A 19,253-nucleotide genomic window follows, 5' to 3' on the forward strand; every position below is an offset into this window, starting at 1 on the left:
GAATTTTACATCGTTTGTGTAAGTCGTCCGTGAATGGGGCTGGACGTAAGTTACGTTCACGTCGAAAGCATTGACTTTTTGCGGCGTAATTTAGAGCATGGGCACTGGGATATGTTCACGGACGGCGCATGCGCCGTTCGTTAAATGCGTCAATTACATTGGGTCACGATTCATTATCATAAAACACGCCCACACCAGCCGACTTTGAATTACGCGGGCTTACGCCGGCACAGTTACACTACGCCGCCGTAACTTAGGGCGCAAGTTCTTTGTGAATACGGGACCTGCCTCATTAAGTTACGCGGCGTAGTGTATCTGAGATACGCTATGCCCGCCTAAAGATAGGCGCGTCTACGTGAATCTGGGCCATTATCTTTACTTTTTGCTATAATAAATATCCCATATTTTTTTTTTTATAAACATTTTTTTTTCTCAGTTTAGGCCAATATGTATTCTTCTACATACTTTTGGTAAAAAATAAAAAAAAATCCCAACAAGCGTATATTGATTGATTTGCGCAAAAGTTATAACGTCTACAAAATAGGGGATAGATTTATGAAATTTTTATTTTTATATTTTTTTTACTAGTAATGACGGCGATCCAGGATTTTTATCGGGACAGCGATATCGCGGCGGACAAATCGGACACTTTTGACACATTTTTGGGACCAGTGACAATTATACAGCGACCTGTGCTATAAAAAATGCACTGTTACTGTATAAATGTCACTGGCAGGGAAGGGGTTAACACTAGGGGTGATCAAGGGGTTAACTGTGTTCCCTAATGTGTGTTCTAACTGTGGGGGGATGGGACTGACTAGGGGAGGAGAGAGATCGTTGTTGCTACTTAGTAGGAGCACACAATCTGTCTCCTCTCCCCTGAGAGAACTTTAGGAGGCGGGTCCATGACACCAGAAGACCAATGACATGCAGGGGAAGAAAGGAATTACAGCAAAGGGGGCAGCACCCTGCAACACTCACCTCTAGGTGAGTGTTGCAGTCAGATCTGCTTTTTTTGTTTTAAACCCTATCTGGGAGACAATTTTTTAATAATATGCCATGAGTTGGGATTTAACAGCAAATATTTTTATCTGAAGCAAAAAGCAACACAACACCACCTTTCCCACCGATAAGCAGACATAATAAGATTGTCATTTACCCTTATGCTACTATTCAAATCTTCGATCACACTCCTGTGCAGCAGGATCGCATCAGCATAGTTAGGCATTAAATCTGTATTTTCAACTTCCACTTGCCCTTGTTTAAGTATAAACTGGACAGTCAGGTCCAATAGAAACTTCATTTTCTCATTACGCAATCTGCAATGATGAGATGAGGAAAAATATATTTTATTATGAATTATGAATCAATAAGAAAGAAAGTAGACAGTCAGATTTCATTTTACCATTTGACCTTACTTATATCAGTAATGGGTTCATTTAGATGAGCTGCTATGGGTTACAGCACTTTACACGTTGTCTCTGCTTAGCACTGCCTTATGGAATCATCCCTACCTGGCACTATAAGGACCCGTGTTGACAGGCTTTGGGATTGTGTCGATGACATCAGTTTGAGATGTAGCTATGATTATTCACAATTCATTGACAGGTACAGTACTTTACATTTGACTTGTAGTTGACCTCCTTCTGAAATGCATCTCACCTGCATTTCTATAAACTTGTATAGGAATGCAAAACCATTTTAAAGCAAACAAAAGGCCATCAACATAGGCCATTAAAGTGGAGCTCCACCCTAAAGTGGAACTCCCGCTGATCGGAACCCTCCACCCCTCCGTTGTCACATTTGACACCTTTCAGGGGGGTGCAGATACCGGCCACACAGTCTCGGGCAGACTGCGGGCATTACGTCACCTCCCATCCCCGTCCCCCCGTTGTGTGCTGGGAACACTCGGCTCCCAGTACATAGCGGGAGCCAATCAGCAGGCGCAGCGCAACTCGCGCATGCGCCGTAGGGAACCGGGCAGTGAAGCAGGAGCGCTTGACTTCCTGGTTCCCTCACCGAGGATGGCGGGGGGAGCAGCAGAGTGACGAGCGATCGCTCGTCCTCTGCTGCGGACGGCGCTGGACTCCAGGACAGGTAAGTGTCCTAATATTAAAAGTCAGCAGCTGCAGTATTTGCAGCTGCTGGCTTTTAATTTTTTTTTTTCAGCGGACATCCGCTTTAAGATGTTGATATAAGAGTCAATCAAGAATTATTGTTAATGGAAACCGGTACTGGTGAAATTATGTAGGCTAGCATTGTCTACGTCCATCTGAGTCACTGGCCCTGAATAATCAAGCATGCAGCAAGTGAAGGCAGAGTAATATCAGAACTTAAATTGGTTCTAAAGGCAGAAGGTTTTTTACCTTAAAGCATTCTATGCATTAAAGCGGAGGTTCACCCAAATAACATTTTTCTCAGAACAACTTCTTTAGACTTCTAACATGTACAGTCCGCAAATTTTTTTTTTTTTACGCTGTACATACCTTATAATCTATCTTTTACGGGGCCTTATCCGCCGGGGGGAGCTTTTTCTGAAAAGACGTCAATCATCTGGGCGACCTCCCAGATGACATGCCTCCTCAGCTTGGAAACGCCTACTCCCGCGGACTGTACATGTTAGAAGTCTAAAGAAGTTTTTCTGAGAAAAATGTTATTTGGGTGAACCTCCGCTTTAAAGTGGTTGTAAACTCTTACATATACCCAGTGAAGTGACTTCCTCAGGTGATACACAGAGATAAAACAAATCCTCCTACATAAGTTGTGCCTGTTTATCTACCACAATCGTTCCCCTACATCCATTCAAAGTGCAGAATTTACACAGAATCTCTCAGGTCTGAAAAGCAGGGGGCTGAGAGCTGAAGTTACCTCAGTGAGAAGAGCTTTGAGAGCTGATTGGGGGGGGGGGGGGGTGTTATACACCCTCCTTCATACAGCATACCTCCCAACATTTTGAGATGGGAATGAGGGACACCTACTAGCAAATGTATGTAGGCATAGGACACACACCCGTCACACCCCCGTAAAAGAGAATTAACCAAAAAAAAAGGTTAATTAAATCCACAAGAGAGTTTTTTTTACCACTACTATTCCTTTATATTGGCTTTTAACATTTACAAATGCAACAATTTATCATTTGGATGAATGTTTAGCCCTGGGAAACACTTTTTGAAAGATAAAAAGTGCATTTTATATACAACTATATATATCAGACCAAAATGAGGAGAAAAGAGGGACATTGCTCCAAATCAGGGACAGTCCCTCAAAATCAGGGACAGTTGGGAGCTATGATACAGCACAAAGGAACAGAGCTGAGGCTGTCAATCACATACAGTGCCCTCCCCATTACCATTTTTCTCCTGGTGTCATAAAAACTCATCAGAAGTGACGAATGCTTATAGCAAAGGAACGAAGCAGCAGAGGGAAATTACACCTAGTGCTATGGATTGAGACAAGCACACACTATAGAAGGATTTGTTCATATTTCATGTCTGAAACAACCTCTTTAAGGTAAAAAACCTTCTGGGTGCAACCTTCTAAACCCCATTATACTTTCATGAGCCCATCTCGATCTATTGATGTGTATGAGAGCAGCGTCTCTTCTGGGTCTCTCTCTTCTCATTGGCTCACACAGCAGTGGGAGCCATTTGCTCCTACTGCTGTCAATCACAGCCAGTGAGCAAATGAGGAGAGAGTGGGGGCAGGTCTGAGCCATGCTTTGTGTGTAAATGGACAATGTCCATTCACAGGGGCATGGCTTGGGAGCGAGCTGTTTTTTAGTGCCCCCATAGCAAGAGACTTGATATTAGGGGCATCCAGCAGGGGGGAGGAGCCAGGACCGCCGGCACAGACCATTGCAGAGAGCAGGTAAGTGTGAATTTTATTTTTTAATTACAACCCTAACAATCATTTTAAGATTTGTTCCACATCAGTGACTCATAAAGTACTAAAGCTGGAGGATCACATTGACAGCCAGGCAACTATCATTTCATGAGAGGTCAGTAGGAACAGCCTAATTATTTTTTTTTATGCAGCAATGAATTTCCCAAAAATTTCTGGTCTGTTCATGTAGATTGTGGGTTTGCAGTAAATCATTTCATACAAAGAAAACAATATTTCTCTGTACTGCTCTCCTGTGCTATTTGTTTTTCTCCTCTCTCTCACCTCCATGACAAAGGAAAGTCGGATCAATGACCTAGGTGTGCACAGGTCATTAGACTGCATATGGTGTGACATAAATATCAATCACAATGTTCAAGATAGGTCTTGTTTAAATGGAAACGCCTGGAAGCTTCTACTTATACCCAGAGTGCTTTTTGCCGGGAACAATGCTGCAAAATCTCGGCACTCTCTGAGCTTTACCTACTGATGACTGTACCGTTCAAATCTCATTTCTAATGTTTGAATTAAAGTAGATGTAAACCCTAAATGGATGACATTTAGGCCTCATGCACACTGGTTTCTTGTAAACGCTGTTTATTCGGACAAGAGAAAATCAACGTTATAAACTAACCTAAGCTGCATTCTTCCAAACCAGCTTAGGTGAGTTTAGCAGTGTTTGGAGTTTGGCCATTTATTTATTTCATTGGCAAGAATTTTAATTTATTCTGGCAATTGAAGAAAATAAACGCCCAAACGCGCCTAGCATTTAGCATTTTTGTGGTCTAAATTCCCTCTCCTGGGGCATTCAGAAAACATCCTCTGCATCCCCCTGCTACTAAACTGCTAAAAACATCCATGTGTGCATGGACACATAGGATAACATTAGGGGAGTTCAAGGGCAGAAAGAAAAATGCCTAAACTCACAAAAATGTGAGTGTAAAGTGGACCTTCAGTCATTTTTTTTTACTTTTTCTGCCCTTGTTGTTTTAACTTTGGGAAGTGCATGATCACATATATATATATATATATATATATGATCCTACACACAGCGGCCGCCCTGTAGCAGTAAAACTGCTATAGGATGGTCGGCAAGCAGTAAGGCTCCATTCACACTAATGCTTTTTTTGATGCATTTTGCAGAAATGCAGGGAAATTTTTTAACATGGTTTCCTATGGAACATGTTCACATCAATGCTTTTTTGTGCCTCTGCATTTTTGAAAAGGGTCAGGGACTTTTTTTTCCTGCAAAAAGCAGCGTTTTGCATGCAATAGAATTCAATGGACCTGCATCCAAAACGCAAGTACCGCGATTTTTGCCGCGATTTTGCCGCGATTTGCGTTTTGCGTTTTTTTTCCCAACCTGTTTATAGCTGGTTGTTAAAGGAAATGTAAAAAAATTAAAATTACTGGCAAAAAAAAAAAAAACGCAAATCGCGGTAAAGTCGTGGTAAAATCGCAGTAAAAATGCATGTCAAAAAACGCAGCAAGCACCGCAAAAAGCATTGCAAAAATGCTCGAAAGCAACATGCATAGGTGTGAATCGAGCCTTAGGCTGGATTCACACCTATGCAGTTTTAGTGCTTTTTGCATTTTGCAAATTTTTCACAGAACATTTAACATGGTTTCCTATGGAACACGTTCTGTAGTGCAAATCTGCAAAATGCAAAAAACACTAAAAATGCATAGGTGTGAATCAAGCCTTAAAGAGGGGAAATCTTCCAAATGGAGACACTAGTTCTGGTGACCTGGGGGTCCCCAAGAAATTCCCTTAAGGCTGGATTCACACCTATGCATTTTTAGTGCTTTTTGCATTTTGCCGATTTGCACTACAGAATGTGTTCCATAGGAATCCATGTTACATGGGCTGTAGTGCAAATCTGCAAAATGCAAAAAGCACTAAAGCTGCATAGGTGTGAATCCATCCTTACTTAACTGGGGACAACTCACAATGTGGGGTTTTCTTTTACTTTCAATGATCTTGATAAACAGGAAAAAGGCTGGATTCACACCTATGCAGTTTTAGTGCTTTTTGCATTTTGCAGATTTGCTCTTCAGTCCATTTACCATGGTTTCCTATGGAACACATTCTGTAGTGCAAATCTGCAAAATGCAAAAAGCACTAAAAATGCATAAGTGTGAATCAGGCCTAACAGGGAGCACAAACATTTTTTTTTTAACTTTCCATCTATTAAATCTTCTGCCCTTGTTGTTTTAACTTTGGGAAGTGCATGATCATATATATATATATATATATATATATATATATATATATATATATATATATATATATATGATCCTACACACAGCGGCCGCTCTGTAGCAGTAAAACTGCTATAGGATGGTCGGCAAGCAGTTAGGCTGGATTGACACCTATGCAGTTTTAGTGCTTTTTGAATTTTGCAAATTTTTTACAGAACATTTAACATGGTTTCCTATGGAACACATTCTGTAGTGCAAATATGCAAAATGCAAAAAGCACTAAAAATGCATAGGTGTGAATCAGGCCTAATAGGGAGCACAAACACTGGCAAGTGTTCGAATCCGTCCGCACTATATCCAAAACTAAAAAAAAGTTTTGCCTTTTAGTTATATTTTAAAGCAATCACTGGCACATAAGTGTATGTGGAAAACAACTTAAATATATAGAATGCAGAGCAGGGAACCAGAACCGCGAGTGATTATTGAGTGAACAGCAGGAGGGACAGATATTTTTCTGCAGCAGCAATCCCAGCAAAATACACCATAAAGGTAAGTAGAACTTTTAGATCACACTACTCCTCCAAGCACTGCCATTTTAAGCTGCCTCTATCTGTAATTGTGGATAAAACTATTGCCTCGTACACACAACCGTTTTCCTCGACAGAATCCATCAAGAAACTTGGTGGCAGAGCTTTTTTGCCGAGGAAAACGGTCGTGTGTATGTTTTTCGTCGAGAAAATTGTCGTGGAACTTGACGAGAAAAAAAGAGAACAAGTTCCGAATTTTTAAGAACAACACTACGACAAGTTCTCTTTTTCCTCGCCGGGAGTCTCAATTTCCTTGTCGTGTTTCTCGTCAGGCTGGTTTCTGACGAGAAACACGTTCGTGTGTATGCTTAGAAACCCGTGCATGCTCAGAATAAAGTAGGAGATGGGAGCGTGCCTTCGGTAAAAGTAGCGTTCCTAATGGAGATAGCACATTCATCACGCTGTAACAGACTGAAAAGCGTGAATCGTCTCACCAAACTTTTACTTAACAGGCAGTAACATGAGATTAGCAAAAGCAGCCCCAAGGGTGGCGCCAGTGGAATCGAACTTCCCCTTTATAGTGCCGTCGTACGTGTTGTACGTCACCACGTTTGAGAACGACGAGATTTTGTCTTGACAGTGTGTACGCAAAAGAAAGCTTGTTAAGTTTCTCGACAAGCCTGACAAGGAACTCGTCGAGGAAAACGATGTTTCATTTACGACGAGTTCCTCGGTCGTGTGTACGAGGCCTAAGGCTGGATTCACACCTATGCAGGTTGCAGTTTGCATATTCCAGGTGCATTTTGCATTTTTCAATACACATTTTTGATCCATTGAAGTATATGATACCAAAAACCAGAAAAAAATCCCTGGCTCTTTCCATAAGATGCACAGATGTGAACTACATCTATAGGAAACCATGTTACATTGACTGAAATGTGTTTCTTCAAAACTGAAAATGCATTAAAAAATGCATAGGTGTGAATATATTTTCATATACAAAACAGTATGGAGCTAACGAATTAGATTGTATATAAAAGAATAAACATAATATATCTGATCTGACTATAGGCTTGTGCCAGTGTTTTTAGTATAGCTCAGGGCAACCTGTGGGCATGTGAATTTAACTTTTTTGCCTACAGGGTCTTTACCTCTGAGAGACAAAGGATAGTAACTGACACTTCTTTTTTAAAACGTGGCACCTAAAAACTATTAACGAATATAAAACCACTTCTGCTCCCCAGAAAGCTGTATTGATTCTCTAAACAGTATGTTCAGTAGTGAAAAAGTATTCCCCCGTTGGACTATCTAAAACTTAAAGTGCCGACTCCATTCACATCTTAAGCCTCATACACACGATAGGTTAACCAGAGGACAACGGTCTGATGGACCGTTTTCATCGGTCAAAACCGATCGTGTGTGGGCCCCATAGGCTATTTAACCATAGGTTAAAAAAAGCCAACTTGCCTTAAAATTAACCTATGGATTGCTAACCGATCGTTAGTATGGATCGTTAGTATGCAAAACCATTGGTTAAAAACCCGTGCATGCTCAGAATCAAGTCGACGCATGCTTGGAAGCATTGAACTTCGTTTTTTTTCAGCACGTCGCTGTGTTTTACATCACCGCATTCTGACACGATCGGTTATTTAACCTATGGTGTGTACGCGTGATGGACCATCAGTCGGCTTCATCGGTTAACCTATGACAACGGTCCTTCAGACCGTTGTCCTCTGGTTAACCTATCGTGTGTACGAGGCTTTAGAGTTTTGAATCGTGGGCAGATTTGCCCCTATTCTGCCAGTGATTTCAAAGCATCGAGATGATAATGACAAATCACAGAAAGCACATTTGAGATGCCATTGATTTGAATGACACCTAAAATCGCGGCATTGGGTCTGCCAGGATTGTTGTGCCATAAATCGCGCTGCAATTGCGGCAACCCGCATCACGTGAAGTATGTCACCCAAAAGTAGCTCCTGAATTTTTTTGGGTGACAAGCTTCATGTGTTATCGCGTGACAATCGTGGCAGAACTGCACGGTAATTTTAGGTGACATTCAAATGAATGGCATCTCAAATGTGCGTTATGCGATTTTTTCATTTACACCTCAGGGGTTTGAAATTGCGGGCAGAGTTGCGGCATTTCTGCCCACGATTCAAAAGGCTGAGATGTGAATGCAGCCTAATGCCGCGTACATACGATCAGAAATTCCGACAACAAAACTGTGGATTTTTTTTCCCAAGAGGATGTTGGCTCAAACTTGTCTTGCATACATATGGTCACACAAATGTTGTCTGAAATTCCGAATGTCAAGAACACGGTCACGGACAACACTACGACAAGCCGAGAAAAAAGTTCAATGATTCCGAGCATGCGTCAAATTAATTCCGAGCATGCTTAGGATTTTTGTGAGTCGGAATTACAGACGATTGGAACTTTTGTTGGCGGAAAATTTGAGAATTAGCTCTACAGTTTTGGTTGTTGAAAAATTCCGACAGCAAATGTTCACACAGTTGGAATTTCCGACAAAAAGCTCACATCGAACATTTGTTGTCGGAATTTCCGATCGTGTGTACGCGGCATAAGAGCAGAGGACTGATTCACAGATTCACTTTAAACCAGGGGTTCTTAACCTAGGGCCCATGGATGAGTTTTAGGGGGTCCATGAGGGTCAGATTAAAAATGAGAGCTAGAAAGAGAAAGAGAGAGATAGAGATAGAGAGAGAGAGAGAGAGTAGTATTAGTGGTAGTAGTAGTAGTAGAAGTAGAAGAAAATACAGTAGTTACTACTAGTAGTAGTAGTAGATTTAAGATGACTGTATTTAATTTTTGTACTGATTGGCCATTACTTTTTGCATGAAAAGGAATGAGGTTTTTGTTAAGATTGTTTGCTTTATTCAAACCTTGTGTATGCCATATATGGGAGTCCATAGCGTTCATCAGATTCTTAAAGGGATCGATGATTCAAACAAAGGTTAAGAAACACTGCTTTAAACACACACACAAAAACATTTGACTATCCTGAAGACACTAGTTTCTACAAATTCTCTTAGGTACCATTTACACTGGAGAAATGCTGCTTTTTGGCAACTTTTTTTAGCACATTATTGGAGCGGCACCATTTAATTGAATGCGCCTCCCTCCGCTCCAAAAATATGCAAAAGTAGGTTGTGTCAAATTTTGGCACTGAGCCAAGCATGTTTTGCGTCCTTGATTTTTGTACATTTTTCTCGTGTTCTGTCGTGCAGAAAACAACAAAACACACAACCGCTAGCCACTTTTGGGGTGCCATTAAGAAATAATGCAATGGCATTCACGTTTTTGCACATTTGTGTGCAACGTCCAGGTGTGAACTGGGCCTTAATGATAAGACCACATTAAAATGTTACATTATAGTTACATGTTAAGATCTTGCATGATATTCTCAATGTCCTGCCGTGTCTTCTCATCTTCTTCTATCCTCTTATATAGAAACTCCTGCATTTCAGCCAGGATCTGTGCCTTTTGCTTCACCTAAACCAGAAAATACAAATACAATAACATAACTGACACATTTATCATATAGATACATAAACAAATGAAATATTGAAAATCCAATCATATTCTCTTCCACAACTTTATTATAATTTTAAGTAAAGACATAGGGTGTCTTGCTTACCTTACTCCTGGCTCTAGTAGGGTCTTTCAATCCATACAACTGGTCCCCCACAGAAAATATAAGTTTTAGTTGTACAACAATTGCATACCTGCCATTAATTTATCCCTTGCTATATATCCTCCAACATGAAGGCTCTCGTAGATCAGAGTTAGAGCTGCACATTACAGAGGGGCCTTGACAGTGCGGCTTCCACATATATTTGCAAATGTTTTCCAATTAAAACCTTGATCTGTATTGCAAGCTGTTAGATGTAATTCGTTTTTTTTTTTTGTCTCATTTCCAGAGTCCAGCTTTAAGGTTGGATTAGTTTTTAAAACAAAAGATATAAAACATTCAGCTTGCGGGCACCATACCATTCCTATTGGCCACTGAGGATCTCACTGCCCGCACCTTTAACAGTCAGAGGAGGCCTTCCTGCCTGCAGTGTATACAAGGCTATCAGGCAGCATGTTTAACACCACTGAAGAGTCAGTCTCCAGGTCAGGCTTTGTGAATGGGGAACCCAGCACTATAGGGATGGTGGGTGGGAACTGGCTGCTGTGTCTTAGCCATCCGCAGGCAGTATCCATTCACCACCTGTATGTAAGGGGGCTTCTGATTGGCCTACAGTTGGCACCAAATTACTCAAGCCTCTTCTTGGATAGGACAACAGTCCACTGCTATAGCCCAAAGCTTCCGTCATATTGTGCCTAATGACCTTCCCACAAAAGGCTATTAGCCTTCATATTCCTATAAAAGGAATGTGCACACAAAATGATAGCTCGGCACTTTACTGTCGTTCTTACAGATGGCAGTGACAGTGACACATCACATCACATAGATATAAATCACATATAGTGGACAGTCCACAGCAGTCAAATGTGAAAGCCACACATGGCACATCACTGTTTAGCCATCTTCCCTTAACCACTTCAGCCCCAGAAGAGTTTACCCCCTTCCTGACCAGAGTACTTTTTACAATTTGGCACTTTGTCGCTTTAACTGACAATTACGTGGTAAAGTGAGTGAGTGAGTAACTTATATAGCGCTAAGGCGATTTGTCCAGCTTGTCCAATTACGTGGAAATGCAAAACTGTACCCAAACAAAATTTGCGTCCTTTTTTTAACCACAAGCCTATAGTCTATAGAATTTGATCACCTCTGCGGTTTTTATTTTTTGGGTTATAAACAAAAAAAGAGCGTACATTTTGGAAAAAAAAAACAAAATTTTTAACTTTTTGCTATAATAAATATCACCAAAAATATTTCTAAAAAAATTATTTCTTCATCAGTTTAGGCCGATATATATTCTTCTACATATTTTTGGTAAAAAAATAAATATAAGCATATATTGATTGGTTTGCGCAAAAGTTATAGCATCTACAAACTATGGGAAAAATGTATGGATTTTTTTTTTACTTGTAATGGCGGTTATCTGCGACATTGTGGCAGTTTTTAGCGGTACTGCGACATTGCTACGGACAGATCGGACACTTTTGACACATTTTTGGGACCAATGACATTTATACAGCGATCAGTGCTATAAATATGCACTGATTACTGTGTACATGTCACTGGTAGGGAAGGGGTTAACACTAGGGGGTGATCAAGGGGTTAAATGTGTGTTCCCTAGATGTGTTCTAGCTATATGGGGATAGGACTGACTGGGGAAGGAGACATATATATCGTTGTTCCTACTTAGTACGAACAAACGATATGCCTCCTCTCCCCTGACAGAACAGGGATTTGTGTGTTCGCACACACAAATCCCCGTGCTGGCTCTGGTGCATGCAATCTTGCATCCGGGCCCCGCCAGAAGTGGGCACACGCCCTCTAGCGGCTCTAAAAAGGAAAGCCGTAGCCGTACCCGTACAAGGTTTCGGCCAGGAGAGCCATTCTGCAGCAGTATATCTAGGTGAGCCGGTCGGGAACCAGTTAACCACTTCCCGACCGCCGCATGTATATGTACGTCCACAGAATGGTACGTACAGGCAAATGGGCGTACATGTACGTCCTTGCCTTCTAGCGGGTGGGGGGTCCGATCGGGACCCCCCCCGCTACATGCGGCGGTCGGGTTCCCTCGGGGAGCGATCCGGGACGACGGCGCGGCTATTCGTTTCTAGCCGCCCCATCGCGATCGCTCCCCGGAGCTGAAGAACGGGGAGAGCCGTGTGTAAACACGGCTTCCCCGTTCTTCACTGTGGCGGCGTATCGATCGAGTGATCCCTTATATAAGGGAGACTCAATCGATGACGTCAGTCCTACAGCCACACCCCCCTACAGTTGTAAACACACACTAGGTGTACCCTAACTCCTACAGCGCCCCCTGTGATTAACTCCCAAACTGCAACTGTCATTTTCACAATAAACAATGCAATTTAAATGCATTTTTTGCTGTGAAAATGACAATGGCCCCAAAAATGTGTCAAAATTGTCCGAAGTGTCTGTCATAATGTCGCAGTCACGAAAAAAATCGCTGATCGCCGCCATTAGTAGTAAAAAAAAAATAATTAATAAAAATGCAATAAAACTATCCCCTATTTTGTAAACGTTATAAATTTTGCGCAAACCAATCGATAAATGCTTATTGCGATTTTTTTTACTAAAAATAGGTCGAAGAATACGTATCGGCCTAAACTGAGGAAAACAATTTTTTTAGATATGTTTTTGGGCGATATTTATTATAACAAAAAGTAAAAAATATTGCATTTTTTTCAAAATTGTCGCTCTATTTTTGTTAGATAAAAACCGCAGAGGTGATCAAATACCACCAAAAGAAAGCTCTATTTGTGGGGAAAAAAGGACGCCAATTTTGTTTGGGAGCCACGTCGCACGACCGCCTAATTGTCTGTTAAAGCGACGCAGTGCCGAATCGCAAAACCTGGCCTGGGCATTTAGCTGCCTAAAGGTCCGGGGCTTAAGTGGTTAATAATCTTTACCTCTCCTGGGAAGCAACACTGTGTTGGAACCCATCTCCGTAATGTCACTCTCGCACTCCCCATGGCCATTGGTACTCACTCAGAGGGCTTTGTTTTGCCCATTAGGCCTTGTGCATCCCCTTTATGTAATTCCAGAGACACCACTACCACAGCTGCACCTCCAGATTATGTACACTTTGCCTAGGTGTCACTGGAAGTCACAGGGGTATTAGTACCCTCCGTTTCTCCCAGGACCTCCTGCTCTCTAGCTCCCTTGTTACCTCCTCCCATGCTCACCTTCAGGACTTCTTCAGAGCCTCTCCCATCCTCTGGAACTCCCTGCCCTGAAATGTCCAATCAGACCCTAACCTGTCCACCTTTAGGAGATCCCTGAAAACGCACTTATTCAGGGAAGTCTATCCCACTCCCACCCAACAACTGTCCCCGAGCCACCCCCATCAAATCATTCCCTGCATCCATTACCTTTTGTACCACCACCCCCTCCCTTTAGAATGTAAGCTCTACGAGCAGGGCCCTCCTGTCCCTTCTGTATTGAACTATATTGTAATTTTGCTGTCCCCCCTCTACATTGTAAAGTGCTGCGTAAACTGTTGGCGCTATATAAATCGTGTATTATAATAATAATAGTACTCACGACAGAGAAAATTTTGCCTGGCCAAAAAGGCTTTTTGCATCTTACTCCCAGTCCAGTTAGATCATGTTCCCAGTCCAATTGGACCTTGCTTAGTGGGACAGGATGACTACAGCTGGCTCTTCTGGATATTGGACTATCTCACTGGGGACTTCTGCCCTATGCAGGGCCTTGACTGTGTTGACTACATCTGCAGGTGTGGGGTGTTTGGCTCGCATGCCCTGGCTACCTAAGGCTCACCTTATTCTGACTTTTATATGGGCACTAACTTCACCCATTATATCGCTCAGAAGGGACTTCTCTAAAAGGGGAGCTATCACTTGCTTATAACGTTTCCCTTTACCATACCATAATGAGAACAGAGCCATCTAGTGGCCAGTCAGCTAACTGCACCTGCTTACATGCCAGTCACAACAGCCTGCCCGCTTGGCATGCATAGTGAAACAATATATAGTAAAATAGTGACGGTGCTGCACATTTAATTTAAGCTAAAGCAGGAGATGAACAGTGAATTTGACCTAAAGAAGGTACAACTGGTTAGTGAATTTGAGTTTGTATTTAAACATTTCCAATTACCTTTTATATCTGTCAAAAGGTGGCCCATGGATAAAAGTGCAACCGTCTTTGCAGATTGCAAGGAATGTTAGCTGAAAATGGTGTTGCAAAGTAATTTTGAGCTAAAGAAGATGAATATGAGTACATATAGGTTTGTATCAAAACAATTACAATTCCGATTTATATCTGATAATGTGCGGTCCATGGATGAAGATGTGACCACCTTTGCAGTACATGATATGAACTGAGTATGACATGCCTGGTTTAAAGAGTCAGTCCAACCAACAAGAACCGTGGCAAGAAGACCTGACAGCTGGAATATCCAAACTACCCAAAACAAAGGTCAGAACCATTTATGTTTGTCAGGTTCCACCTATAACTAAAATTTCGGGTGAACTGCCCCTTTAATTTTAGATTTTTTTGATCTGCAGATACATGCAAAAACTGCAGTAATGCATGAAAATGTATAATCATATGATGGTAGACAGACACCATACCACTTGCCTACCAGCCAATTTAAAAAAAATCACATACATGTTAAAATCTGCATTATTTTTTTGCAAGAAAATTACCTAGAACCTTACAACCCCAAACATGATATATTTTCTGAAAGCTGAGACCCTGGAGAGTAATATGGTAGCTGTGGCAATGTTTTATGTCACATGATATTTGCGCAGCCATTTGTCAAACGCACATTTTCAGGAAAGAATACACTTAAATTAATTTAAGTGCAGAAAAACAATACACATTGGGGCAGATCCACAAAGGTATTACGCCGACGTATCTCTTGATACGCCGCGTAATTTCAAATTTTGCGCGTTGTATCTTTGTTTTGTATCCACAAAACAAGATACGACGGCATCTCGGCTAGATCCGACAGGCGTACGTCTTAGTACGCCGTCGGATCTAAGCTGCAATTTTTGGGCGGCCGCTAGGTGGCCGTCTCCGTCGAATTCCGCGTTGAGTATGCAAATTAGCTAGTTACGGCGATCCACGACCGTACGTCCAGCCGGCGCATTGTTTTTACGTCGTTTGCGTTCGGCTTTTTCCGGCGTATAGTTAAAGCTGCTATTCTGAGGCGTACTCAATGTTAAGTATGGCCGTCGTTCCCACGTCCAATTTTAAAATTTTTTACGTTGTTTGCGTAAGTCGTTCACGAATAGGAATTTGCGTAGAATGACGTCACCGTCGTAAGCATTGGCTGGTTCCGGTTTAATTTAGAGCATGCGCACTGGGATACCCCCGCGGACGGCGCATGCGCAGTTAAAATAAAACGTTGTTTACGTCGGGTCACGACGTATTTACATAAAACACGCCCCCATTACATCCATTTGAATTCGTGCCCTTACGCCGCCAGAGATACAATACGCTGCCGTAACTTACTGCGCAAATTCTTATTAGGATTCAAAATAAAATAAATAAGTTACGGCGGCGTAGTGTATCTTAGATACGCTGCGCCCGGCACAGAGGTACGTGGATCTGCCCCATTTATTTTTGTAAAATATAAAAGATGATGTTACGTCAACTAAATAGATACCTGTAAAAGGGCAACAAACTATTGTACCAAAAATTGTCCATAGGCGACACTTTAAAGCTTTTACAGGTTATCAATTTAGAGTTAATGTTAGCTATGGTGCTAGAATTATTGCTCTCATTTGGACATTATGTTGATACCTCGCATGTGTGGGGCAATCACTGTTTACATATGCATACCAGACCTACATGCATGTTTGTATCAGTATGCGAGCACGGGGAACATGGGGTGCTTTTACATTTTTATATACTGTATATATTTACACTTTCTCATATATATATATATATATTTTTTTTTTCTTTATTGATATCACAAGGGGTGATCAATCCCCTGGTGATAGCTTTGGGCAGTGACAAGTACTCTTGATAGAGACATCGGGGTCTATTAAAACCTCAATGTCTCCCCTGCTCTTCAAACATCAGATCAAACACAGATCATGTTTGATCAGATGCTTCCCTGGATGTACCGGACAGGGAAAGAGATGTCCCTCTATCTCCTCTGTGTGCAGCCAACCCAACTGCTTACAGCGGTTCCAGGCTCCCCAATGGAATAGGAGAGCCTGGCAACAGCGGTGGGTGGCAGTGAAAAAAGTGAGATAAAAGATCACTTTTACTGGGTAACCCACTGCTGACACAAAAAAAAATGGTACCAGGAGCATGGCTGCGCTGCTTTCTAATGAGGTTGCATATATACGCTCTTTGGGAGTAAGCAGTTAAGCAAATACTGCCTGGGGAAATAATGATAAGAAGTGGTATGCTGTCACTGCCCTTTTTATAGGATCAGCAGCTGGGGGGGGGGGGGGGGGGGGGGGGTGTTACATTTTATTTTTCCTATTGTCAGTATTACTATCATAAATGCATGTGGGTTAGTATCCTAATAGCAACTAGTCCAGCCTTGCTGATATCAGGGGCACACCAAAGTACCAGTGCCAAATGCTGATGAGAAGGCTTTTGTACCAAGAGGTGTGCTAGGATGAAACAACCTCTTGTTGTAACCCCTCACTGGTGAGTTACGTTATTTTGTGTACAAGCTGGGAAGGTTTTTAATATAGGACAAGAGTTGGGGGGAGTTCTCCTGTAGTTAAAAACGTCCCCACCATTGTGCTGCATTTTGTTATAGACAAGCAGGTTGTGAAACTCGTGCTGATCAATCTTAATGTAATAATAATTAAAAAAAAATGCTCCCAGACCACTGTCATTCCATGTCCACTGCGTGGCAGCAGGATCTTCCAACCACTGTCTGTGGCTTCTTGTTGTGACTAGCACTATATTCTTGCAGTGTTAGGATCCTGTGCCCAGTCCTGACCTGTAATATTATTTTTAGGAAGTTTATGGGCTCATGTACACTGCAGCTCCAAAAAAATGTTTTTACAGGCATCTTAGCTTTTATTTACGCTTGGGGAAGCTTGTACTTTTTTGGGCTCTTTTGCACGTTTTTATTGAGCTTCTTTGAGCTTCTTTTGTGCATAAGCGTTTTTTTAAACAACCCTCCGGAGCCTCAGCTAATTTGTTTTATTTTTTTGTGTGTTTTCAAGCTTCTTTGAACTTTTTCACGCTTTTTGCATGTTTTCACGTTATTTTGGCCACTTGGTGCGGGTGGGGTTTTTCTTCGGCCTGTAGGAGCATATGCCTGTAAAAGCCTGAAAAAGCCATAGGCCCGGATTCACAGACAGCAGCGCACATTTATGCCGCCGTAGCGTATCTCCTGTGCGCTAGGCCGACGCAGCGCAGAGAGGCAAGCATGGAATTCACAAAGCCACTGCTCCCAAAACTGCGCTGGGTTTCGAAGGCATAAGTCGGCGTAGGTGGAAGTGGGCGTGAGCCATGCAAATGAGGCATGACCCCATGCAAATGATGGTCCGAGCGCCAGACAGATACGTATCGCGAATTGCGCATGTTCCCGGAACGTGGACGCATCCCTCTGCGCATGCTCACAACCACGTCGGAACAACTGCCTAAGATACGCCGGATCACTGCGTACGCCATGAACGTAACCTACGCCCAGCCAGACTTGAGTTCCCTGGTGCAGACCTTTGCATGGCTGCTGCTGGGTTACACCTGCTTTATGGGGCATAACTTTACGCCGGACGTACAACTTACGTGCACATCACGTAGCCTGCGTCGGGCGCACTTACGTTTGTGAATCGCCGTATTTCCCTCATTTGCATATTTGAATGGCAAAACAATAGGAGCGTCCAGCCTAAATGTGCGCCTACGCTACGCCGGCGTAGGCAAGTTACGTTGGCGGGTTGAAGCCTGTTTTTAGGCGTATCTTAGTTTGTGGGTCCGGCGCACAGATACGACGGCGCATATTTGCACTTACGCGGCGTATCTGGAGATGCTTTGTGAATCCGGGCCATAGTGTGTATGGACACATTGGCTAACATAGAGGAGAGTTTCCAGGCAGAAAGAATCGAGAGCTCCAAAAAGTGCAAAAGCCTGTAGGAGCCACATCTTTAAGCTTCTTTGAGCTGCAGTGTGCATGAGCCCTATTTGTTGTTTTTGTGTTTGAAACAATTCATTCTGGTAGCTTCAGTTTCTTGCATTATTTTGAAAAGTGATGCAAGATTAACTGCCTTCTGCCCAAACTGTATGCCTCTGTATAAATGTGTTGGCGACATTAGATTGTAAGCTCAACTGGTGCCTGGGACAATGGTTCCATTTGCTCTGAAGTATTTTATAACATAGAAGTTGTGTAAATACAGAAAATAAATGCTTGTTTATGTTACTGACCTTCTGTTCATATTCCATTTTAGACCTCCTTGCTAGACAGAAACGCTCCCAAACTGGAAGTTCGAGTCCTTCTGGCATGTGTTCTGGAGCATCTAATTCATCCATCGCTTTCATGAGCTGAACAATTGAATCACTGTACATTTTCCCTGATGCTGGCCGATCACCAAAAGGGACCTCATTTTCTGTCTGAGTCCTAAGACGCTGAACTCTACAAAATGTACACAACCATTATTTAGACCGGGGATCTCAAAACTATCTAAACAAATGGACAATTTACTGTCCTTCAGACTTTAGGGGGGCCGGACTTTGGCCAGTGGGGGTAGAAGTTGTCCTTGCAACTGTGGGATAAAACAGTGCAGGAATTATGTACCATTGTTGGTGTCAGTGGGAGGAATAGTATCCCAAGGGCCAGATAAAGGCAAGCAAAACACCACAATTTGGAGTTTACCGATTTAGACAATACTGCAGTTAGCAATTCAGTACACTTAGGCGGTGCTTTGTGGTTTTGTGCAATTATACGCTTTTCATAAACATACAACCAAGAGTAGGCTTCCCATTTTATGCTGTTTTGTAGAATTTTTTACTTCAGCGGTGCTAACGTTTTGAAAACAGTT

General features: G+C 42.2%; 1 protein-coding gene across 1 annotated transcript in view; it reads right to left on the minus strand.

Annotated features, from left to right (window-relative positions):
- CFAP43 (cilia and flagella associated protein 43) overlaps positions 1 to 19,253 on the minus strand; it is a 155,604-nt gene that overhangs the window by 16,596 nt on the left and 119,755 nt on the right. Inside the window, exons 32-34 of the mRNA XM_040344464.1 lie at positions 18,640 to 18,847; positions 10,012 to 10,124; positions 1,160 to 1,319 (exon numbers count right to left, since the gene is read on the minus strand). Coding sequence (XP_040200398.1) covers positions 1,160 to 1,319; positions 10,012 to 10,124; positions 18,640 to 18,847 — 481 coding nt within the window. The remainder of the gene's footprint in view (positions 1 to 1,159; positions 1,320 to 10,011; positions 10,125 to 18,639; positions 18,848 to 19,253) is intronic.

This window comes from Rana temporaria, chromosome 3 (genome assembly GCF_905171775.1).
Source record: "Rana temporaria chromosome 3, aRanTem1.1, whole genome shotgun sequence".
Lineage (NCBI taxonomy): Eukaryota > Metazoa > Chordata > Amphibia > Anura > Ranidae > Rana > Rana temporaria.